Raw genomic sequence first — 27,377 nt, forward strand, 5'->3', positions numbered from 1 at the left:
GTCCGTATGTTGCGCTCCCTGTCCGTCTGTCGTGCTCCCTGTCTGTCTTTCGTGCTCCCTGTCTTTCTGCCGCGCTCCTTGTCCGTATGTCGCGCTCCCTGTCCGTCTGTCGCGCTCCCTGTCCGTCTGTTGCTCTCCCTGTCCGTCTGTCGCGCTCCCTGTCCGTCTGTCGTGCTCCCTGTCCGTCTGTCACATGCCCTGTCTGTCGTTCTCCCTGTCTGTCACGCTCCCTGTCTGTCTGTCGCGTGCTCCCTGTCCGTCTGTCGCGCTCCCTGTCCGTCTGTCGCGCTCCCTGTCCGTCTGTTGCGCTCCCTGTCTGTCTGTCACGCTCCCTGTCCGCCTGTCGCGCGCGCCCTCTCTGTCCTGATGAGCGCTATTGGCCGCTGGTCCCGGCTTTTCTGAAGCTTTTTTTAGCAGTACAGTCCACTATTGTTAACGGCGTCTTGTACCCCCGTGCACATGAGAGGGCGTATTATTCTGCGGCCAACACGATCGCATTTTCTTCCCATTTCCACAAAGAATAAGGAGCTTATTTCCTGATGTCATGCATGAAAAATGTAACTCCACTGGTCGACCCACGCCGCATTATTGTAACTGGGTTGTGGACTGATAAAACTGCGGGGACATCGTGTTTACTCATCATCTATAGATTAAGACATCTTATTTCTAAGTAATGTCAGATCCTAGGAGACTTGTCACTCAGCTTTCCAAGCTCCTGAGAGTCACTTATGTCTTCTTGCAGAAGAACATAACTCCCTTTGACATTCAGGCTCTTGGGAAAGTTGGGTGACAGCAGCTAAAGGAACTAGAATTGCAATCTTCTCCCATAGTTGGCCCAGAAGCTGATAATACTGGTAGCCAGAGGTTCGCCGTTACCGTGATAGCCGGAATCTCATGGCAGTTGTATAGCGGGACTACGAGCTGTACCCTCCAAGGAGTGAGAGGTCCAGTAGACCCAAAGGTGCAGAAGGCCCCAATATTCTTGTATGCAAGTGGATCCATTGTTTGATGAGAGTCCCCTTGTTTAGGAGATCGGTGGGGGTCACCTCTTTACGACACCACCCTACAAAATAATTACCACAATTAACCACAATAACATGAGCTTATGAGGCTGCTGTCGACCATATGCCGGATAATCAGGAGAGGAGACAATCAGCGACAACATCTGCCAAATTATTAAGAAATACTTCCTGAAAATGATCAGGGGGAGAATCCTTGAAAGGAAGAGACCTCTGACGCCCCCGTCAGTGCTAATCTGACCCTATAACTAATTCATGAGGCTCATATTGTTCCCACTTCCACAAATCGTCTGTTTTGATCTACGTAACAGTTAGGAGAGTTTTACCCTGCAACAGACTTTACTGATAAATGTAACTGTGTGATTGGACAAGGCGAGACCTCGGGTTCATGAACCAACCCCGACCTATGCTGACTACAATTAGGGGCCTGGGATATCTGCATTTTTTACAATTATTAATGCAGTAGAGAAGATTACATCATAGACATTTCATAGAATAGACAAAAAATATCCTACTATACTACTGCTCCTATGTACAAGAATATAACTACTATAATACTGCTCCTATGTACAAGAATATAACTACTATAATACTGCCCCTATGTACAAGAATATAACTACTATAATACTGCCCCTATGTACAAGAATATAACTACCATAATACTGCTCCTATGTACAAGAATATAACTACTATAATACTGCCCCCTATGTACAAGAATATAACTACTATAATACTGCTCCTATGTACAAGAATATAACTACTATAATACTGACCCCTATGTACAAGAATATAACTACTATAATACTACTCCAATGTACAAGAATATACACGTAACTACTATATTACTGCTCCTATGTACAAGAATATAACTACTATAATACTGCTCCTGTGTACAAGAATATAACTACTATAATACTGCCTCTATATACAAGAATATAACTACTATAATACTGCCCCCTATGTACAAGAATATAACTACTATAATACTGCTCCTATGTACAAGAATATAACTACTATAATACTGCCCCTATGTACAAGAATATAACTACTATAATACTGCTCCTATGTACAAAAGAATATAACTACTATAATACTGCCCCCTATGTACAAGAATATAACTACTATAATACTGCCCCTATACAAGAATATAACTACTATAATACTGCTCCTATGTACAAGAATATAACTACTATAATACTGATCCTATGTACAAGAATATAACTACTATAATACTGCCCCTATGTACAAGAATATAACTACTATAATACTGCCCCTATATACAAGAATATAACTACTATAATACTGCTCCTATATACAAGAATATACACGTAACTACTATATTACTGCTCCTATGTACAAGAATATAACTACTATAATACTGCTCCTGTGTACAAGAATATAACTACTATAATACTGCCTCTATATACAAGAATATAACTACTATAATACTGCCCCCTATGTACAAGAATATAACTACTATAATACTGCTCCTATGTACAAGAATATAACTACTATAATACTGCCCCTATGTACAAGAATATAACTACTATAATACTGCTCCTATGTACAAAAGAATATAACTACTATAATACTGCCCCCTATGTACAAGAATATAACTACTATAATACTGCCCCTATACAAGAATATAACTACTATAATACTGCTCCTATGTACAAGAATATAACTACTATAATACTGATCCTATGTACAAGAATATAACTACTATAATACTGCCCCTATGTACAAGAATATAACTACTATAATACTGCCCCTATATACAAGAATATAACTACTATAATACTGCTCCTATGTACAGGAATATAACTACTATAGTACTGTCCCTATATACAAGAATATAACTACTATAATACTGCCCCCTATGTACAAGAATATAACTACTATAATACTGCCCCTATGTACAAGGATATAACTACTATAATACTGCCTCCTATGTACAAGAATATAACTACTATAATACTGCCCCTATATACAAGAATATAACTACTATAATACTGCTCCTATGCACAGGAATATAACTACTATAATACAGCTCCTGTGTACAAGAATATAACTACTATAATACTGTTCATATGTACAAGAATATAACTGCTATAATACTGCTCCTATGTACAAGAATATAACTACTATAATACTGATCCTATGTACAAGAATATAACTACTATAATACTGCCCCTATGTACAAGAATATAACTACTATAATACTGCCCCTATATACAAGAATATAACTACTATAATACTGCTCCTATGTACAGGAATATAACTACTATAGTACTGTCCCTATATACAAGAATATAACTACTATAATACTGCCCCCTATGTACAAGAATATAACTACTATAATACTGCCCCTATGTACAAGGATATAACTACTATAATACTGCCTCCTATGTACAAGAATATAACTACTATAATACTGCCCCTATATACAAGAATATAACTACTATAATACTGCTCCTATGTACAGGAATATAACTACTATAGTACTGTCCCTATATACAAGAATATAACTACTATAATACTGCCCCTATGTACAAGAATATAACTACTATAATACTGCCCCCTATATACAAGAATATAACTACTATAATACTGCCCTCTATGTACAAGAATATAACTACTATAATACTGCTCCCTATGTACAAGGATATAACTACTATAATACTGCTCCTGTGTACAAGAATATAACTACTATAATACTGCCCTCTATGTACAAGAATATAACTACTATAATACTGCTCCCTATGTACAAGGATATAACTACTATAATACTGCTCCTATGTACAAGAATATCACTACTATAATACTGCTCCTATGTACAAGAATATAACTACTATAATACTGCTCCTATGTACAGGAATATAACTACTATAATACTGCTCCCTATGTACAAGGATATAACTACTATAATACTGCTCCTATGTACAAGAATATAACTACTATAATACTGCTCCTATGTACAGGAATATAACTACTATAATACTGCTCCTATGTACAAGAATATAACTACTATAATACTGCTCCTATGTACAAGAATATAACTACTATAATACTGCTCCTATGTACAGGAATATAACTACTATAATACTGCTCCCTATGTACAAGAATATAACTACTATAATACTGCCCCTATGTACAAGAATATAACTACTATAATACTGCTCCTATGTACAAGAATATAACTACTATAATACTGCTCCTATGTACAGGAATATAACTACTATAATACTGCTCCTATGTACAAGAATATAACTACTATAATACTGCTCCTATGTACAGGAATATAACTACTATAGTACTGTCCCTATATACAAGAATATAACTACTATAATACTGCCCCTATGTACAAGAATATAACTACTATAATACTGCCCCCTATATACAAGAATATAACTACTATAATACTGCCCTCTATGTACAAGAATATAACTACTATAATACTGCTCCCTATGTACAAGGATATAACTACTATAATACTGCTCCTGTGTACAAGAATATAACTACTATAATACTGCCCTCTATGTACAAGAATATAACTACTATAATACTGCTCCCTATGTACAAGGATATAACTACTATAATACTGCTCCTATGTACAAGAATATCACTACTATAATACTGCTCCTATGTACAAGAATATAACTACTATAATACTGCTCCTATGTACAGGAATATAACTACTATAATACTGCTCCCTATGTACAAGGATATAACTACTATAATACTGCTCCTATGTACAAGAATATAACTACTATAATACTGCTCCTATGTACAGGAATATAACTACTATAATACTGCTCCTATGTACAAGAATATAACTACTATAATACTGCTCCTATGTACAAGAATATAACTACTATAATACTGCCCCTATGTACAAGAATATAACTGCTATAATACTGCTCCTATGTACAGGAATATAACTACTATAATACTGCCCCTATGTACAAGAATATAACTACTATAATACTGCTCCTATGTACAGGAATATAACTACTATAATACTGCTCCTATGTACAGGAATATAACTACTATAATACTGCCCCCTATGTACAAGAATATAACTACTATAATACTGCTCCTATGTACAAGAATATAACTGCTATAATACTGCTCCTATGTACAGGAATATAACTACTATAATACTGCTCCTATGTACAGGAATATAACTACTATAATACTGCTCCTATGTACAAGAATATAACTACTATAATACTGCCCCCAGGTAGACGGACATTCATGCTATTCCCCTTTTTTATGTGACATTCAGTATAAATATTTCGGCAATGTCTTGTCAGTCTCTGAGATTTTGCAGACCCCGCAGTTATAACTTGGCCTTTTCTTTCCTTTACAGTAAGTGTCTTATTATCGTTCAGGAGGAGACACAAAGTTCTCTTTCTGTCTCGGAGAATCAAAGCTTCTTCTTGTCCGTCACAAATATCGTCCACAATCCTTCCTTTGTCCCCGGGGGAATGGTTTGTGGGGTAAACCTACGTTCTATGCCAAGATATCAGTAGCGCTCAGCGGGGGAACCCTCTATGGGATTAATGCTCTTCAGGGAGCGGCAATAATTGCAGAACTGGAATTGATAACTTCCGTCCCAGCAGCCGGTTTGGCCTCAGGGCTGAGAGCGCCGAGGTTCTGGCCACCACATAATGGGGTCTTGGTTATGAGCCCTGCAGGAGGCCGGCAACGTCGAGTTAGACCTCTTGTATTCCGGTGACCCCTTGGTTTTCATCTGTATGAACCTTGCCCAGTCCAGTGAAGTCCGAACATGTCTCCAAAATAAAATTGTCCTTAAGATCTCCCCCTTTCTCCGGCAGAACAGGTCCTAAGAGTAATGGACTCCATGCATCCTCTGAAGTCGTCCTGTGGTATTACTAGCAGATCCATTAATCCACCATTTGGTGGACATTTTTTATTTTTGGGGGGTAAATAACAATTTTTTGTATTTTGGTTACATTAAAAATGATGCCCCATTTGGCTTTCACAGGATTTTTCTGCATATTCAGCTTTGATGTGGTCATAAATCAGCTGAGAGGAGATCAGAAAAAGACAGAAAAGTTATAAACTCCAAGCAGAAGTCATTCTGAGCTCACTGCTGGATTCTCAGTTAACTCATTCTGCAGCCACCAATAGACAACACAGGGACTATAGAAGGCAAACAGTACAACATTTGTAATGAAACCCAATTGCAAATATGATTTTTAGCACCAATAGCATGCATTTAAGTAAAAAAACAACAAAAAAAACAAACAACCCCTTCTTGTTGTTGTGAATTGCGGCCCCCATGGACAGATTGAGATCTGGTGATTTTGGAGACTAGTCGTTACCTGAATTCTTTGACATGTCCCTCGAACCATTCCTGAAGAACTGTTATCCTGCAGAGAGAGGGCTGTGTCATAAGGGGGGTCTCGCTGGCATGAATGGGGGTCTGTTTATTAGGTAGGGTGGTATTGTGTGTACTGGGCAGACCCCACAAGACCTGCAGTATTGAAGATTTTCATACCCGGTTATCTCGCCATCACAGTTTGCAGATCCTTATTACTCTGTCCATGATCCCTACTTCCTGACTCCAGCTTAGCTGCATTGTCTATTGGACATTGAACTATTGTCTATTGGACATTGTTTATTGGACAATGCATTGCATTGGAGTCCTAAACAGTCTGAAAACTACTTCCTGACTGTCCTATCAGACCTTCGGTTTCCTGTTCTCTCTCCCCCATGCTTTACACTGCAGTTATGCAGGAATCAGTTATTTAGAGTCATTGTTCTCTCCCCCATGCTTTACACTGCAGTTATGCAGGAATCAGTTATTTAGAGTCTTTGTTCTCTCCCCCATGCTTTACACTGCAGTTATGCAGGAATCAGTTATTTAGAGTCATTGTTCTCTCCCCCATGCTTTACACTGCCGCTGTGCAGGAATCAGTTATTTAGAGTCATTGTTCTCTCCCCCATGCTTTACACTGCCGCTGTGCAGGAATCAGTTATTTAGAGTCATTGTTCTCTCCCCCATGCTTTACACTGCCGCTGTGCAGGAATCAGTTATTTAGAGTCATTGTTCTCTCCCCCATGCTTTACACTGCAGCTGTGCAGGAATCAGTTATTTAGAGTAAGGCCGGCGTCACACTGGCGTTTTAAACGGCCGAGTGCAATGCGATAAAAATTCGCATTGCACTCGGACCAATGTTCAGCTATGGGGCAGCTCCCAGCAGCCGACTTTTTGTCGGCCGTTTTCCTCGGTCCGAGACAATCGCAGCATGCTGCGATTGTCTCGGACCGAGGAAAACTCTCGGCTCATTCGCACCCATATAAGCCTATGGGTGCGAGTGAGACAGCGCACATCACATGGATATCATCCGAGTAATGTGCATTATAAGCGGACCCCAGCAATGGAGGAGATGGAGAAATTAATTTCTCCGCCTCCTCCGCAGCTGTGCTCCGACCCTCCCTGTGCGAGAGAATCTGAGCACAGACGCATGACACTCGGCTCCTGCTCGCAGGAGTGTCATTAGCATATCGCATCCGATGATCTCGCATCGGATGCAATACGCCAGTGTGACGCCGGCCTCATTGTTCTCTCCCCCATGCTTTACACTGCAGCTGTGCAGGAATCAGTTATTTAGAGTCATTGTTCTCTCTCCCCCATGCTTTACACTGCAGCTGTGCAGGAATCAGTTATTTAGAGTCATTGTTCTCTCCCCCATGCTTTACACTGCCGCTGTGCAGGAATCAGTTATTTAGAGTCATTGTTCTCTCCCCCATGCTTTACACTGCAGCTGTGCAGGAATCAGTTATTTAGAGTCATTGTTCTCTCCCCCATGCTTTACACTGCAGCTGTGCAGGAATCAGTTATTTAGAGTCATTGTTCTCTCCCCCATGCTTTACACTGCAGCTGTGCAGGAATCAGTTATTTAGAGTCATTGTTCTCTCCCCCATGCTTTACACTGCAGCTGTGCAGGAATCAGTTATTTAGAGTCATTGTTCTCTCCCCCATGCTTTACACTGCAGCTGTGCAGGAATCAGTTATTTAGAGTCATTGTTCTCTCCCCCATGCTTTACACTGCCGCTGTGCAGGAATCAGTTATTTAGAGTCATTGTTCTCTCCCCCATGCTTTACACTGCCGCTGTGCAGGAATCAGTTATTTAGAGTCATTGTTCTCTCCCCCATGCTTTACACTGCCGCTGTGCAGGAATCAGTTATTTAGAGTCATTGTTCTCTCCCCCATGCTTTACACTGCCGCTCTGCTTGCTCACATTCAGTTCTGCGTGTCAGCATTGTCTACGTTCTTTAGAATGAGTTCTGTTTAGGTCATATTCATATTATTACTAATAATATTTCGCCTTGGCGCTCATGCCGGCTTCTTGTGTTGGCAGACTCTACACCCCCACCTTCATGGCGTTGGCCGCCAGCCTCGTTAGCTCTGTCATCGTTATGATCTACATCCCAGCACAAACCAAAGCAAAGCAAGAAGGCCGAGCCCATGAACAAAGTAAGAGCGGATCCCGGTAATTGCCGCAGGCTTCAATGTATCATTGTCTCAACTTGACTCCCATTATCTTCCAGGTAAACCCAGCGTCTTCAACTTTGGAGAATTAGTCCGACTCTTGCAGTTCCCAGGCGTCATGGCTATTTTTATTATTAAAGTGCTCTCCGGGTTTCCAATAGGTAATAGTCCTCTTGTTTTATGCGGGAAGTGTCAGATAAGGGGCAGCGATCCCATATGTGTCCATCATTCATCCAAAATATAAGAAGAGATGAAAAACTAGATCATGATGTTCCCTTTGGCTCTGCTATATCCAATGGCTCTGGCTCCGCTGCATTGTCTGATGGGGCATTGTGGTAGTCAGAATTTTTTTTTTTTCTTTAGAACCATAATGCAATTTTATTGATTTACTATCAAAGTGTGATATAAGGGGAATCGGTATCCGAAGGCATCAGATATTGCTCCTGCTGAAAATAAACCCCGGATATATCGTGCACTACATAATATTTACTGTGCCGGTAGTGAGCACAATAAATGGGTATAGGGGGAAGGAAAAGGGATATGTAGGGTGATAATCCTAACAATTACCATCCGGTATACCCTGAACATAATAAGATAATAAATATCATTTTTAAACAGATAAGAAAAATTAATAATTTATACCAATTTTCTCTTCTTGCCGAAGTAATATGACATAGCAAGTGTTAGGATGTAATAAGGAATATATTCAATACGGAGTTTTCTCAAATTAGTTAAATAGTTTTATTATTGTAGCCAATAGTTACTCAAAACAATCATCGAATATCCGTGCCCTAACGCGCGTTTCGCACAGTTGCTTCCTCAGGGGGACCTACTACTTCCCTGGAATTTTTATATTTATTTATGATATGAAATTAATCTTATTTATTTCTACACTATTTAATAAATAATGTATTTGAAACTTCCATTCAGGATAAATAACTCTCTTCAATGCACATTTGTGTCTCTTCAGGTGTTTTCATGCTCATGTTTCCCATCGTTTCTGTCGACTTTTTTGGCCTTAATGCGGCTACGGCTGGATATTTAATGTCGTATTTTGGGATTCTCCAGTTGGTAAGTCCCCCTGATGAAAAGTCCTGCAATCTAAACTAGAATAGTAATACCAGTCTATAAACCTAGATTGTTAAATGAAAGTTTTGCTGTGCTCTTCCATGCTTTACACTGCAGCTCTGCTTGCCGCTCTATGCAAACACAAGCTTCTTTTATGTCGGGTCCTTGAGCTTTTGCCTTGTGGAAAGTTTTGGGGTTTGTTGCTTTGTGACATCTACTATTTGCTTTGAACTTTTTTTCCCCAAAGCAGACTGCACTATATTTGGACTTTTGATCTTCCCCTTCTTTGTTTATGTTATTACCTTTAAAAATAATGAGTAGGAAATGGAAGAAAAATAATCTGTGTTTACCTTAAACTCGCCCGTGTTTGGACATAAAACACTGAAGTCTGTGAAGAGCGGAAGTGGCCGAGGGCGCAATGCTCTTCTGGAAAAACATTATTCATCTGCGGATAAATTTGGGTTTTGTTTTAATTTATAGGGGGCTTCAATCTGCCTGGAATATACATTGATGGCCTATCCTTGTGGTGGACTGAAAAATTGATGGGGGCTTTATTTTGTCAGGAGTATAAACCAATAGCCTATCCTTAGGATATGAGGAATATGTTGAGATTACAAAAAAAATAAAAAAGGTTAAAAATATAAAAAAATAAAAAAAATTAAAACGGAATGTATATCGGAAAATTGTATAATTTTTTATTCTACAACATATAATTTTTTAGTAAAGCGGGAAAATTCCTTTTTAATTTTCCGCAAGTTCATCCAGTTCTTCTGTTGCACCATGTGTCTTGGATGGTGGGCTCTGTAGATGGGCCACCAGGAGCTGTTCATGTATTGTGGGTGTCCTTTCTACGTCTGAATAGATCATTTATGAGTGGATCCATGGTGCCCCCGGCATATAAACACACATGTGGGTGGCTGTTATTTCACCTGACAACCATTTCCTTCCTCTCTTGTGTATGAATGACGGGACGGATTCCTTCAAGCTGCTGTTTTCTTTGTATTGATCTTCAAAGACGATGAGACTACAAAGTTTAGACCCAACACATAAAGACCTCACTGATGGAAGCTGTGTGACCTCATTATACCGTGACGAGAAACCTCTCACTAATGTATCTGTGTATATGGGATTGGGGTGGGAGAAAATAAATGGATGCGGGACTGAACTAATATAGCTAACGGCATAGACTAGGTAATAAACTTTCTTGGGTCAGTTCCTTATATTTTTCAAGATCTTTTCTTGCTGTCAAGAAATGGAACATTTTTATTTACAATCCTAATGATGAACCATTTGTTACAGTTGTATCCAACCTAGAGATTTGAACAGATGGGATACATCTCATCTGAACTGATCCCTTGTTACAAACCATCAGCTCTGGAGAGAGCGTTTTGTTGCCTGTGTTCTATGGAATATTAACAATCTTGATAAACTCCAAGATGAGCTCAATTTACCATTGTGTTGTGTGTAGCTGATTGTTCTGAAGCTATGAAGTGTACATTGACTATATATGTGTATATATATATATATATATATATATATATATATATATATATATATATATATATATATATATATAACTTTTCAACCTTTTCCCACATATCATGCTTCAAACATAAAGATACCAAATGTAAATTTTTGGTGAAGAATCAACAACAAGTGGAACACAATTGTGAAGTTGAACGAAATTTATTGGTTATTTTACATTTTTGTAGAAATTCAAAACTGAAAAGTGGGGCGTGCAATATTATTCGGCCCCTTTACTTTCAGTGCAGCAAACTCACTCCAGAAGTTCATTGTGGATCTCTGAATGATTCAATGTTGTCCTAAATGCCTAATGATGATACATATAATCCAGCTGTGTGTAATTAAGTCTCCGTATAAATGCACCTGCTCTGTGATAGTCTCAGGGTTCTGTTTGAAGCACAGAGAGCATCATGAAGACCAAGGAACACAACAGGCAGGTCCGTGATACTGTTGTGGAGAAGTTTAAAGCCGGATTTGGATACAAAATGATTTCCAAAACTTTAAACATCCCAAGGAGCACTGTGCAAGTGATCATATTGAAATGGAAGGAGTATCATACCACTGCAAATCTACCAAGACCCGGCCGTCCCTCTAAACTTTCATCTCAAAGAAGGAGAAGTAATCAGTCGTACACTGCACAAATCGGGCCTTTATGGAAGAGTGGCAAGAAGAAAGCCATTTTTCAAAGAAATCCATAAAAAGTGTTGTTTAAAGATTGCAACAAGCCACCTGGGACACACCAAACATGTGGAAGAAGGTGCTCTGGTCAGATGAAACCAAAATCAAACTTTTTGGCAACAATGCCAAACGATATTTTTGGCGTAAAGGCAACACAGCTCATCACCCTGAACACACCATCCCCACTGTCAAACATGGTGGTGGCAGCATCATGGTTTGGGCCTGCTTTTCTTCAGCAGGGACATGGAAGATGGTTAAAATTGATGGGAAGATGGATGGAGCCAAATACAGGACCATTCTTGAAGAAAACCTGTTTTAGTCTGCAAAAGACCTGAGACTGGGGCGGAGATTTGTCTTCCAACAAGACAATGATCCCAAACATAAAGCAAAATCTACAATGGAATAGTTCACAAATAAACGTATCCAGGTGTTAGAATGGCCAAGTCAATGTCCAGACCTCAATCCAATCGATAATCTGTGGAAAGAGCTGAAAACTGCTGTTCACAAACGATCTCCATCAAACCTCACGGAGCTCAAGCTGTTTGCCAAGGAAGAATGGGCAAGAATTTCAGTCTCTCGATGTACAAAACTGATAGAGACATACCCCAAGAGACTTGTAATCGCAGCAAAAGGTGACGCAACAAAGTATTAAGTTAAAGGGGCCGAATAATATTGCACTCCCCACATTTCAGTTTTTGAATTTCCACAAAAATTTAAAATAACCAATAAATTTCATTCAACTTCACAATTGTGTTCCACTTGTTGTTGATTCTTCACCAAAAATTTACATTGGGTATCTTTATGTTTGAAGCATGATATGTGGGAAAAGGTTGAAAAGTTCCAGGGAGCCGAATACTTTCGCAAGGCACTGTATTTATTTTAATAACTTATATAGCACCATTAATTACAAAGCACTTTACAGATATTATCGGCACCGGCCCTACATGCAGTTGTGTAGGCCAGGGACAGGGCCAGCACGTTCCTCCTCCTACACAAGATGTCATTGCTCTTCCCCAACTTGCCTATAATATAAATATTGTAATAATAGAGTTGTCAATCATAAACAGCAAGTTAAATATCATAGAAGTATATATTGTTTTCTCATGAAACACATCATTTAGCATAAAACAACTCCACCTCAAATAAATCCTAAAAATGTTGCTATTTAATTTTTGAAATATAACTACTATAATACTGCTCCTATGTACAAGAATATAACTACTATAATACTGCCCATATGTACAAGAATATAACTACTATAATACTGCCCCTATGTACATGAATATAACTACTATAATACTGTCCATATGTACAAGAATATAGCTACTATAATACTGCCCCTATGTACAAGAATATAGCTGCTATAATACTGCTCATATGTACAAGATTATAACTACTATAATACTGCCCCTATGTACAAGAATATAACTACTATAATACTGCCTCTATGTACAAGAATAAAACTGCTATAATACTGCCCCCTATGTACAAGAATATAACTACTATAATACTGCCCCGTATGTACAAGAATATAACTACTATAATACTGCCCCTATGTACAAGAATATAACTACTATAATACTGCTCCTATGTACAAGAATATAACTACTATAATACTGCCCCTATGTACAAGAATATAACTACTATAATACTGCTCTTATGCACAAGAATATAACTACTATAATACTACCTCTATGTACAAGAATATAACTACTATACTGCCCATATGTACAATAATATAACTACTATAATACTGCCCCTCTGTACAAGAATATAACTAGTATAATACTGCTCCTATGTACAAGAATATAACTATTATAATACTGCCCCGTATGTACAAGAATATAACTACCATAATACTACTCCCTATGTACAAGAATATGACTACTATAATACTGCCCATATGTACAAGAATATAACTACTATAATACTACTCCCTATGTACAAGAATATAACTACTATAATACTGCCCATATGTACAATAATATAACTAGTATAATACTGCTCCTATGTACAAGAATATAACTACTATAATACTGCCCCGTATGTACAAGAATATAACTACTATAATACTGCGCCCTATGTACAAGAATATAACTACTATAATAGTGCTCCTATGTATAAGAATATAACTACTGTAATACTGCCTCTGTGTACAAGAATATAACTACTATAATACTGCCCCTATGTACAAGAATATAACTACTATAATACTTCTCCTATGTATAAGAATATAAATACTATAATACTGCTCCTATGTACAAGAATATAACTACTATAATACTGCCCCGTATGTACAAGAATATCACTACTATAATACTGCCCCTATGTACAAGAATATAACTACTATAATACTGCTCATATGTACAAGAATATAACTACTATAATACTGCCCTTATGTACAAGAATATAACTACTATAATACTGCTCTTATGTACAAGAATATAACTACTATAATACTGCCTCTATGTACAAGAATATAACTACTATACTGCCCATATGTACAATAATATAACTACTATAATACTGCCCCCATGTACAAGAATATAACTACTATAATACTACTCCCTATGTACAAGAATATAACTAGTATAATACTGCTCCTATGTACAAGAATATAACTACTATAATACTGCCCCTATGTACAAGAATATAACTAGTATAATACTGCTCCTATGTACAAGAATATAACTACTATAATACTGCCCCTATGTACAAGAATATAACTACCATAATACTACTCCCTATGTACAAGAATATGACTACTATAATACTGCCCCTATGTAGAAGAATATAACTACTATAATACTGCCCCTGTGTACAAGAATATAACTACTATAATACTGCCCCCTATGTACAAGAATATAACTACTATAATACTGCTCATATGTATAAGAATATAACTACTATAATACTGCCTCTATGTACAAGAATATAACTACTATAATACTGCCCCTATGTACAAGAATATAACTACTATAATACTGCCCCTATGTACAAGAATATAACTACTATAATACTGCCCCCTATGTACAAGAATATAACTACTATAATAGTGCTCCTATGTATAAGAATATAACTACTATAATACTGCCCCTGTGTACAAGAATATAACTACTATAATACTGCCCCCTATGTACAAGAATATAACTACTATAATACTGCTCATATGTATAAGAATATAACTACTATAATACTGCTCCTATGTACAAGAATATAACTACTATAATACTGCTCCTATGTATAAGAATATAACTACTATAATACTGCTCCTATGTACAAGAATATAACTACTATAATACTGCTCCTATGTACAAGAATATAACTACTATAATACTGCCCCTATGTACAAGAATATAACTACCATAATACTACTCCCTATGTACAAGAATATGGCTACTATAATACTGCCCATATGTACAAGAATATAACTACTATAATACTACTCCCTATGTACAAGAATATAACTACTATAATACTGCCTCTATGTACAAGAATATAACTACTATAATACTGCCCCTATGTACAAGAATATAACTACTATAATATTACTCCCTATGTACAAGAATATAACTACTATAATACTGCTCCTATGTACAAGAATATAACTACTATAATACTGCCCCTATGTACAAGAGTATAACTCCTATAATACTGCCCCTATGTACAAGAATATAACTACTATAATAGTGCTCCTATGTATAAGAATATAACTACTGTAATACTGCCCCTGTGTACAAGAATATAACTACTATAATCTGCCCCCTATGTACAAGAATATAACTACTATAATACTTCTCCTATGTATAAGAATATAACTACTATAATACTGCTCCTATGTACAAGAATATAACTACTATAATACTGCTCCTATGTACAAGAATATAACTACTATAATACTGCTCCTATGTACAAGAATATAACTATTATAATACTGCTCCTATGTACAAGAATATAACTACTATAATACTGCTCCTATGTATAAGAATATAACTACTATAATACTGCTCCTATGTACAAGAATATAACTACTATAATACTGCTCCTATGTATAAGAATATAACTACTATAATACTGCTCCTATGTACAAGAATATAACTACTATAATACTGCTCCTATGTACAAGAATATAACTACTATAATACTGCCCCTATGTACAAGGATATAACTACTATAATACTGCTTCCATGTACAAGAATATAACTACTATAATACTGCCCTGCCCCCTATGTACAAGAATATAACTACTATAATACTGCCCCTATGTACAAGAATATAGCTACTATAATACTGCCACCTATGTACAAGAATATAACTACTATAATACTGCCCCCTATGTACAAGAATATAACTACTATAATACTGCCCCCTATGTACAAGAATATAACTACTATAATACTGCTCCTATGTACAAGAATATAATTACTATAATACTGCTCCTATGTACAAGAATATAACTACTATAATACTGCTCCTATGTATAAGAATATAACTACTATAATACTGCTCCTATGTACAAGAATATAACTACTATAATACTGCTCCTATGTACAAGAATATAACTACCATAATACTACTCCCTATGTACAAGAATATGACTACTATAATACTGCCCATATGTACAAGAATATAACTACTATAATACTGCTCATATGTATAAGAATATAACTACTATAATACTGCTCATATGTACAAGAATATAACTACTATAATACTGCTCCTATGTATAAGAATATAACTACTATAATACTGCTCCTATGTATAAGAATATAACTACTATAATACTGCTCCTATGTACAAGAATATAACTACTATAATACTGCTCCTATGTACAAGAATATAACTACTATAATACTGCCCCTATGTACAAGGATATAACTACTATAATACTGCTTCCATGTACAAGAATATAACTACTATAATACTGCCCTGCCCCCTATGTACAAGAATATAACTACTATAATACTGCCCCTATGTACAAGAATATAGCTACTATAATACTGCCACCTATGTACAAGAATATAACTACTATAATAGTGCCCCCTATGTACAAGAATATAACTACTATAATACTGCCCCCTATGTACAAGAATATAACTACTATAATAATGCTCCTATGTACAAGAATATAATTACTATAATACTGCTCCTATGTACAAGAATATAACTACTATAATACTGCTCCTATGTACAAGAATATAACTACTATAATACTGCTCCTATGTACAAGAATATAACTACTATAATACTGCTCCTATGTACAAGAATATAACTACTATAATACTGCCCCTATGTACAAGAATATAACTACCATAATACTACTCCCTATGTACAAGAATATGACTACTATAATACTGCCCATATGTACAAGAATATAACTACTATAATACTGCTCATATGTATAAGAATATAACTACTATAATACTGCTCATATGTACAAGAATATAACTACTATAATACTGCTCCTATGTATAAGAATATAACTACTATAATACTGCTCCTATGTACAAGAATATAACTACTATAATACTGCTCCTATGTACAAGAATATAACTACTATAATACTGCCCCTATGTACAAGAATATAACTACCATAATACTACTCCCTATGTACAAGAATATGACTACTATAATACTGCCCATATGTACAAGAATATAACTACTATAATACTGCCTCTATGTACAAGAATATAACTACTATAATACTGCCCATATGTACAATAATATAACTACTATAATACTGCCCCTATGTACAAGAATATAACTACTATAATACCACTCCCTATGTACAAGAATATAACTACTATAATACTGCCCCTATGTACAAGAATATAACTACCATAATACTACTCCCTATGTACAAGAATATGACTACTATAATACTGCCCCTATGTACAAGAATATAACTACTATAATACTACTCCCTATGTACAAGAATATAACTACTATAATACTGCCCCTCTGTACAAGAATATAACTAGTATAATACTGCTCCTATGTACAAGAATATAACTATTATAATACTGCCCCGTATGTACAAGAATATAACTACCATAATACTACTCCCTATGTACAAGAATATGACTACTATAATACTGCCCCTATGTACAAGAATATAACTACTATAATACTACTCCCTATGTACAAGAATATAACTACTATAATACTGCCTCTATGTACAAGAATATAACTACTATAATACTGCCCATATGTACAATAATATAACTACTATAATACTGCCCCTATGTACAAGAATATAACTACTATAATACCACTCCCTATGTACAAGAATATAACTAGTATAATACTGCTCCTATGTACAAGAATATAACTACTATAATACTGCCCCTATGTACAAGAATATAACTACCATAATACTACTCCCTATGTACAAGAATATGACTACTATAATACTGCCCCTATGTACAAGAATATAACTACTATAATACTACTCCCTATGTACAAGAATATAACTACTATAATACTGCCTCTATGTGCAAGAATATAAGTACTATAATACTGCCCCTATGTACAAGAGTATAACTCCTATAATACTGCCTGTTGTGAAATTGGATTCTGGGCTCCCCCGGTGGCCACTTGTGGAATTGAACTTGTGTTCATCATCCCCTCTGTTCACCTGCTCCTATCAGGATGTGGGAGTCGCTATATAACCTTGCTCCTCTGTCAGTTTCTTGCCGGTCAACAATGTAATCAGAAGCCTTCTGTGCTTGTTCCTGCTACTAGTCAACTCCCAGCTAAGTTGGACTTTTGTCCTTGTGTGTTTTTGCATTTTGTTCCTGTTCACAGCTGCTGTTTCGTTACTGTGTCTGGAAAGCTCTTGTGATCGGAAATTGCCACTCTGGTGTTATGAGTTAATGCTAGAGTCTTAAAGGAATTTCTGGATGGTGTTTTGATAGGGTTTTCTGCTGACCATGAAAGTGTCCTTTCTGTCTTCCTGCTATCTAGAAAGCGGACCTCGATTTTGCTAAACCTATTTTCATGCTACGTTTGTCATTTCGTCTAAAATCACCGCCAATATATGTGGGGGCCTCTGTCTGCCTTTTGGGAAAATTTCTCTAGAGGTGAGCCAGGACTGTCTTTTCCTCTGCTAGGATTAGGTAGTTCTCCGGCTGGCGCTGGGCATCTAGGGTTAAAAAACGTAGGCATGCTACCCGGCCACTTCTAGTTGTGCGGCAGGTTTAGTTCATGGTCAGTATAGTTTCCATCTTCCAAGAGCTAGTTCTCATATATGCTGGGCTAGGTTCTCTCGCCATTGAGAATCATGACAGTTTGACCGGCCCAAAAAAGGGTTAAATTACTGGCTGAGAAAGGAGAGAAAAAAGAAGTCTGCTACAATTTTTATTTTTTTTTCCTCTAGTTCTGAGTGTGCTCTTAATTGAATCACTTGCTAGTCTGCCTATACTGCAGCCTTCCTCTCTTTCTCTCCTTCTAATCCTTGAATGGCTCTGTGTTCACCTGTTTCAAATGGATCTTCAGAGTGTAGCTACAGGTTGAATAATCTCGCCACAAAGGTACAAAATTTGCAAGATTTTGTTGTTCATGCACCTATGTCTGAGCCTAGAATTCCTTTGCCTGAATTCTTCTCGGGGAATAGATCTCACTTTCAAAATTTTAAAAATAATTGCAAATTGTTTTTGTCCCTGAAGTCTCGCTCTGCCGGAGACCCTGCACAGCAGGTCAGGATTGTAATTTCCTTGCTCCGGGGCGACCCTCAAGACTGGGCTTTTGCATTGGCACCAGGGGATCCTGCGTTGCTCAATGTGGATGCGTTTTTTCTGGCCTTGGGGTTGCTTTATGAGGAACCTCATTTAGAGCTTCAGGCGGAAAAGGCCTTGATGTCCTTGTCTCAGGGGCAAGATGAAGCTGAAATATACTGCCAAAAATTCCGCAAATGGTCTGTGCTTACTCAGTGGAATGAGTGCGCCCTGGCGGCGATTTTCAGAGAAGGTCTCTCTGATGCCATTAAGGATGTTATGGTGGGGTTCCCTGTGCCTGCGAGTCTGAATGAGTCCATGACGATGGCTATTCAGATCGATAGGCGTCTGCGGGAGCGCAAACCTGTGCACCATTTGGCGGTGTCTACTGAGAAAACGCCAGAAAATATGCAATGTGATAGAATTCTGTCCAGAAGCGAGCGGCAGAATTTTAGACGAAAAAATGGGTTGTGCTTCTATTGTGGTGATTCAACTCATGTTATATCAGCATGCTTTAAGCGTACTAAGAAGCCTGACAAGTCTGTTTCAATTAGCACTTTACAGTCTAAGTTTATTCTATCTGTGACCCTGATTTGTTCTTTGTCATCTATTACCGCGGACGCCTATGTCGACTCTGGCGCTGCTTTGAGTCTTATGGATTGGTCCTTTGCCAAACGCTGTGGGTATGATTTGGAGCCACTGGAGGCTCCTATACCTCTGAAAGGGATTGACTCCACCCCATTGGCTAGTAATAAACCACAATACTGGACACAAGTGACTATGCGTGTTAATCCGGATCACCAGGAGGTTATTCGCTTTCTGGTGCTGTATAATCTACATGATGTTTTGGTGCTGGGATTGCCATGGCTGCAATCTCATAACCCAGTCCTTGACTGGAGAGCTATGTCTGTGTTAAGCTGGGGATGTAAAGGAACTCATGGGGACGTACCTTTGGTTTCCATTTCATCATCTATTCCCTCTGAGATTCCTGAATTCTTGTCTGACTTTCGTGACGTTTTTGAAGAACCCAAGGTTGGTTCACTACCTCCGCACCGGGAGTGCAATTGTGCCATAGACTTGATTCCGGGTAGTAAATACCCTAAGGGTCGTTTATTTAATCTGTCTGTGCCTGAACACGCTGCTATGCGAGAATATATAAAGGAGTCCTTGGAAAAGGGACATATTCGTCCTTCGTCATCTCCCTTAGGAGCCGGTTTTTTCTTTGTGTCTAAGAAAGACGGCTCTTTGAGGCCGTGTATTGATTATCGACTTTTGAATAAAATCACGGTTAAATATCAATATCCGTTACCACTGCTTACTGATTTGTTTGCTCGTATAAAGGGGGCCAAGTGGTTCTCTAAGATTGATCTCCGTGGGGCGTATAATTTGGTGCGAATCAAGCAGGGGGATGAGTGGAAAACCGCATTTAATACGCCCGAGGGCCATTTTGAGTATTTGGTGATGCCTTTTGGTCTTTCAAATGCCCCTTCAGTCTTCCAGTCCTTTATGCATGACATTTTCCGCGATTATTTGGATAAATTTATGATTGTGTATCTGGATGATATTCTGATTTTTTCGGATGACTGGGACTCTCATGTCCAGCAGGTCAGGAGGGTTTTTCAGGTTTTGCGGTCTAATTCCTTGTGTGTGAAGGGTTCTAAGTGTGTTTTTGGGGTTCAAAAGATTTCTTTCTTGGGATACATTTTTTCCCCCTCTTCCATCGAGATGGATCCTGTCAAGGTTCAGGCTATTGGTGATTGGACGCAACCCTCTTCTCTTAAGAGTCTTCAGAAATTTTTGGGCTTTGCTAACTTTTATCGTCGATTTATTGCTGGTTTTTCTGATGTTGTAAAACCATTGACTGATTTGACTAAGAAGGGTGCTGATGTTGCTGATTGGTCCCCTGATGCTGTGGAGGCCTTTCGGGAGCTCAAGCGCCGCTTTTCTTCCGCCCCAGTGTTGCGTCAGCCTGATGTTGCTCTTCCTTTTCAGGTTGAGGTCGACGCTTCTGAAATCGGAGCTGGGGCGGTGTTGTCGCAGAGAAGTTCCGACTGCTCCGTGATGAGACCTTGTGCTTTTTTTTCCCGTAAATTTTCGCCCGCCGAGCGGAATTATGATATTGGGAATCGGGAGCTTTTGGCCATGAAGTGGGCTTTTGAGGAGTGGCGTCACTGGCTTGAGGGGGCCAGACATCAGGTGGTGGTATTGACTGACCACAAAAATTTAATTTACCTTGAGTCTGCCAGGCGCCTGAATCCTAGACAGGCGCGCTGGTCGTTGTTTTTCTCTCGGTTTAATTTTGTGGTGTCGTACCTACCGGGTTCTAAGAATGTTAAGGCGGATGCCCTTTCTAGGAGTTTTGAGCCTGACTCCCCTGGTAATTCTGAGCCCACAGGTATCCTTAAAGATGGAGTGATATTGTCTGCCGTTTCTCCAGACCTGCGGCGGGCCTTGCAGGAGTTTCAGGCGGATAGACCTGATCGTTGCCCACCTGGTAGACTGTTTGTTCCTGATGATTGGACCAGTAGAGTCATATCTGAGGTTCATTCTTCTGCGTTGGCAGGTCATCCTGGAATCTTTGGTACCAGGGATTTGGTGGCAAGGTCCTTCTGGTGGCCTTCCCTGTCACGAGATGTGCGAGGCTTTGTGCAGTCTTGTGACGTTTGTGCTCGGGCCAAGCCTTGTTGTTCTCGGGCTAGTGGATTGTTGTTGCCCTTGCCTATCCCGAAGAGGCCTTGGACGCACATCTCGATGGATTTTATTTCGGATCTGCCTGTTTCTCAGAAGATGTCTGTCATCTGGGTGGTGTGTGACCGTTTCTCTAAGATGGTCCATCTGGTTCCCTTGCCTAAGTTGCCTTCTTCTTCCGAGTTGGTTCCTCTGTTTTTTCAAAATGTTGTTCGTTTGCATGGTATTCCTGAGAATATCGTTTCTGACAGAGGGACCCAATTCGTGTCTAGATTTTGGCGGGCATTCTGTGCTAGGATGGGCATAGATTTGTCTTTTTCGTCTGCTTTCCATCCTCAGACTAATGGCCAGACCGAGCGGACTAATCAGACCTTGGAGACATATTTGAGGTGTTTTGTGTCTGCGGATCAGGATGATTGGGTTGCTTTTTTGCCTTTGGCGGAGTTCGCCCTCAATAATCGGGCCAGCTCTGCTACCTTGGTGTCCCCGTTTTTCTGTAATTTGGGGTTTCATCCTCGATTTTCCTCCGGTCAAGTGGAATCTTCGGATTGTCCTGGAGTGGATGCTGTGGTGGAGAGGTTGCATCAGATTTGGGGGCAGGTGGTGGACAATTTGAAGTTGTCCCAGGAGAAGACTCAGCTTTTTGCCAACCGCCGTCGTCGTGTTGGTCCTCGGCTTTGTGTTGGGGACTTGGTGTGGTTGTCTTCTCGTTTTGTCCCTATGAGGGTTTCTTCTCCTAAGTTTAAGCCTCGGTTCATCGGCCCGTACAAGATATTGGAGATTCTTAACCCTGTGTCCTTCCGTTTGGACCTCCCTGCATCCTTTTCGATTCATAATGTTTTTCATCGGTCATTGTTGCGCAGGTATGAGGTACCGGTTGTGCCTTCCGTTGAGCCTCCTGCTCCGGTGTTGGTTGAGGGTGAGTTGGAGTACGTTGTGGAAAAGATCTTAGACTCTCGTGTTTCCAGACGGAGACTCCAGTATCTGGTCAAATGGAAGGGATACGGTCAGGAGGATAATTCTTGGGTCACTGCCTCTGATGTTCATGCCTCCGATCTTGTCCGTGCCTTTCATAGGGCTCATCCTGATCGCCCTGGTGGTTCTGGTGAGGGTTCGGTGCCCCCTCCTTGAGGGGGGGGTACTGTTGTGAAATTGGATTCTGGGCTCCCCCGGTGGCCACTTGTGGAATTGAACTTGTGTTCATCATCCCCTCTGTTCACCTGCTCCTATCAGGATGTGGGAGTCGCTATATAACCTTGCTCCTCTGTCAGTTTCTTGCCGGTCAACAATGTAATCAGAAGCCTTCTGTGCTTGTTCCTGCTACTAGTCAACTCCCAGCTAAGTTGGACTTTTGTCCTTGTGTGTTTTTGCATTTTGTTCCTGTTCACAGCTGCTGTTTCGTTACTGTGTCTGGAAAGCTCTTGTGATCGGAAATTGCCACTCTGGTGTTATGAGTTAATGCTAGAGTCTTAAAGGAATTTCTGGATGGTGTTTTGATAGGGTTTTCTGCTGACCATGAAAGTGTCCTTTCTGTCTTCCTGCTATCTAGAAAGCGGACCTCGATTTTGCTAAACCTATTTTCATGCTACGTTTGTCATTTCGTCTAAAATCACCGCCAATATATGTGGGGGCCTCTGTCTGCCTTTTGGGAAAATTTCTCTAGAGGTGAGCCAGGACTGTCTTTTCCTCTGCTAGGATTAGGTAGTTCTCCGGCTGGCGCTGGGCATCTAGGGTTAAAAAACGTAGGCATGCTACCCGGCCACTTCTAGTTGTGCGGCAGGTTTAGTTCATGGTCAGTATAGTTTCCATCTTCCAAGAGCTAGTTCTCATATATGCTGGGCTAGGTTCTCTCGCCATTGAGAATCATGACAGTTTGACCGGCCCAAAAAAGGGTTAAATTACTGGCTGAGAAAGGAGAGAAAAAAGAAGTCTGCTACAATTTTTATTTTTTTTTCCTCTAGTTCTGAGTGTGCTCTTAATTGAATCACTTGCTAGTCTGCCTATACTGCAGCCTTCCTCTCTTTCTCTCCTTCTAATCCTTGAATGGCTCTGTGTTCACCTGTTTCAAATGGATCTTCAGAGTGTAGCTACAGGTTGAATAATCTCGCCACAAAGGTACAAAATTTGCAAGATTTTGTTGTTCATGCACCTATGTCTGAGCCTAGAATTCCTTTGCCTGAATTCTTCTCGGGGAATAGATCTCACTTTCAAAATTTTAAAAATAATTGCAAATTGTTTTTGTCCCTGAAGTCTCGCTCTGCCGGAGACCCTGCACAGCAGGTCAGGATTGTAATTTCCTTGCTCCGGGGCGACCCTCAAGACTGGGCTTTTGCATTGGCACCAGGGGATCCTGCGTTGCTCAATGTGGATGCGTTTTTTCTGGCCTTGGGGTTGCTTTATGAGGAACCTCATTTAGAGCTTCAGGCGGAAAAGGCCTTGATGTCCTTGTCTCAGGGGCAAGATGAAGCTGAAATATACTGCCAAAAATTCCGCAAATGGTCTGTGCTTACTCAGTGGAATGAGTGCGCCCTGGCGGCGATTTTCAGAGAAGGTCTCTCTGATGCCATTAAGGATGTTATGGTGGGGTTCCCTGTGCCTGCGAGTCTGAATGAGTCCATGACGATGGCTATTCAGATCGATAGGCGTCTGCGGGAGCGCAAACCTGTGCACCATTTGGCGGTGTCTACTGAGAAAACGCCAGAAAATATGCAATGTGATAGAATTCTGTCCAGAAGCGAGCGGCAGAATTTTAGACGAAAAAATGGGTTGTGCTTCTATTGTGGTGATTCAACTCATGTTATATCAGCATGCTTTAAGCGTACTAAGAAGCCTGACAAGTCTGTTTCAATTAGCACTTTACAGTCTAAGTTTATTCTATCTGTGACCCTGATTTGTTCTTTGTCATCTATTACCGCGGACGCCTATGTCGACTCTGGCGCTGCTTTGAGTCTTATGGATTGGTCCTTTGCCAAACGCTGTGGGTATGATTTGGAGCCACTGGAGGCTCCTATACCTCTGAAAGGGATTGACTCCACCCCATTGGCTAGTAATAAACCACAATACTGGACACAAGTGACTATGCGTGTTAATCCGGATCACCAGGAGGTTATTCGCTTTCTGGTGCTGTATAATCTACATGACGTTTTGGTGCTGGGATTGCCATGGCTGCAATCTCATAACCCAGTCCTTGACTGGAGAGCTATGTCTGTGTTAAGCTGGGGATGTAAAGGAACTCATGGGGACGTACCTTTGGTTTCCATTTCATCATCTATTCCCTCTGAGATTCCTGAATTCTTGTCTGACTTTCGTGACGTTTTTGAAGAACCCAAGGTTGGTTCACTACCTCCGCACCGGGAGTGCAATTGTGCCATAGACTTGATTCCGGGTAGTAAATACCCTAAGGGTCGTTTATTTAATCTGTCTGTGCCTGAACACGCTGCTATGCGAGAATATATAAAGGAGTCCTTGGAAAAGGGACATATTCGTCCTTCGTCATCTCCCTTAGGAGCCGGTTTTTTCTTTGTGTCTAAGAAAGACGGCTCTTTGAGGCCGTGTATTGATTATCGACTTTTGAATAAAATCACGGTTAAATATCAATATCCGTTACCACTGCTTACTGATTTGTTTGCTCGTATAAAGGGGGCCAAGTGGTTCTCTAAGATTGATCTCCGTGGGGCGTATAATTTGGTGCGAATCAAGCAGGGGGATGAGTGGAAAACCGCATTTAATACGCCCGAGGGCCATTTTGAGTATTTGGTGATGCCTTTTGGTCTTTCAAATGCCCCTTCAGTCTTCCAGTCCTTTATGCATGACATTTTCCGCGATTATTTGGATAAATTTATGATTGTGTATCTGGATGATATTCTGATTTTTTCGGATGACTGGGACTCTCATGTCCAGCAGGTCAGGAGGGTTTTTCAGGTTTTGCGGTCTAATTCCTTGTGTGTGAAGGGTTCTAAGTGTGTTTTTGGGGTTCAAAAGATTTCTTTCTTGGGATACATTTTTTCCCCCTCTTCCATCGAGATGGATCCTGTCAAGGTTCAGGCTATTGGTGATTGGACGCAACCCTCTTCTCTTAAGAGTCTTCAGAAATTTTTGGGCTTTGCTAACTTTTATCGTCGATTTATTGCTGGTTTTTCTGATGTTGTAAAACCATTGACTGATTTGACTAAGAAGGGTGCTGATGTTGCTGATTGGTCCCCTGATGCTGTGGAGGCCTTTCGGGAGCTCAAGCGCCGCTTTTCTTCCGCCCCAGTGTTGCGTCAGCCTGATGTTGCTCTTCCTTTTCAGGTTGAGGTCGACGCTTCTGAAATCGGAGCTGGGGCGGTGTTGTCGCAGAGAAGTTCCGACTGCTCCGTGATGAGACCTTGTGCTTTTTTTTCCCGTAAATTTTCGCCCGCCGAGCGGAATTATGATATTGGGAATCGGGAGCTTTTGGCCATGAAGTGGGCTTTTGAGGAGTGGCGTCACTGGCTTGAGGGGGCCAGACATCAGGTGGTGGTATTGACTGACCACAAAAATTTAATTTACCTTGAGTCTGCCAGGCGCCTGAATCCTAGACAGGCGCGCTGGTCGTTGTTTTTCTCTCGGTTTAATTTTGTGGTGTCGTACCTACCGGGTTCTAAGAATGTTAAGGCGGATGCCCTTTCTAGGAGTTTTGAGCCTGACTCCCCTGGTAATTCTGAGCCCACAGGTATCCTTAAAGATGGAGTGATATTGTCTGCCGTTTCTCCAGACCTGCGGCGGGCCTTGCAGGAGTTTCAGGCGGATAGACCTGATCGTTGCCCACCTGGTAGACTGTTTGTTCCTGATGATTGGACCAGTAGAGTCATATCTGAGGTTCATTCTTCTGCGTTGGCAGGTCATCCTGGAATCTTTGGTACCAGGGATTTGGTGGCAAGGTCCTTCTGGTGGCCTTCCCTGTCACGAGATGTGCGAGGCTTTGTGCAGTCTTGTGACGTTTGTGCTCGGGCCAAGCCTTGTTGTTCTCGGGCTAGTGGATTGTTGTTGCCCTTGCCTATCCCGAAGAGGCCTTGGACGCACATCTCGATGGATTTTATTTCGGATCTGCCTGTTTCTCAGAAGATGTCTGTCATCTGGGTGGTGTGTGACCGTTTCTCTAAGATGGTCCATCTGGTTCCCTTGCCTAAGTTGCCTTC

The 27,377-nt window shown here is 39.7% G+C and overlaps 1 protein-coding gene across 1 annotated transcript in view; it reads left to right on the forward strand.

Moving 5' to 3' along the window:
- SLC67A1 (solute carrier family 67 member 1) overlaps positions 1 to 27,377 on the forward strand; it is a 94,232-nt gene that overhangs the window by 27,079 nt on the left and 39,776 nt on the right. The window contains exons 5-7 of the mRNA XM_077287110.1: positions 8,415 to 8,530; positions 8,605 to 8,706; positions 9,516 to 9,616. Coding sequence (XP_077143225.1) covers positions 8,415 to 8,530; positions 8,605 to 8,706; positions 9,516 to 9,616 — 319 coding nt within the window. The remainder of the gene's footprint in view (positions 1 to 8,414; positions 8,531 to 8,604; positions 8,707 to 9,515; positions 9,617 to 27,377) is intronic.

Source organism: Ranitomeya variabilis, chromosome 2, assembly GCF_051348905.1.
Source record: "Ranitomeya variabilis isolate aRanVar5 chromosome 2, aRanVar5.hap1, whole genome shotgun sequence".
Lineage (NCBI taxonomy): Eukaryota > Metazoa > Chordata > Amphibia > Anura > Dendrobatidae > Ranitomeya > Ranitomeya variabilis.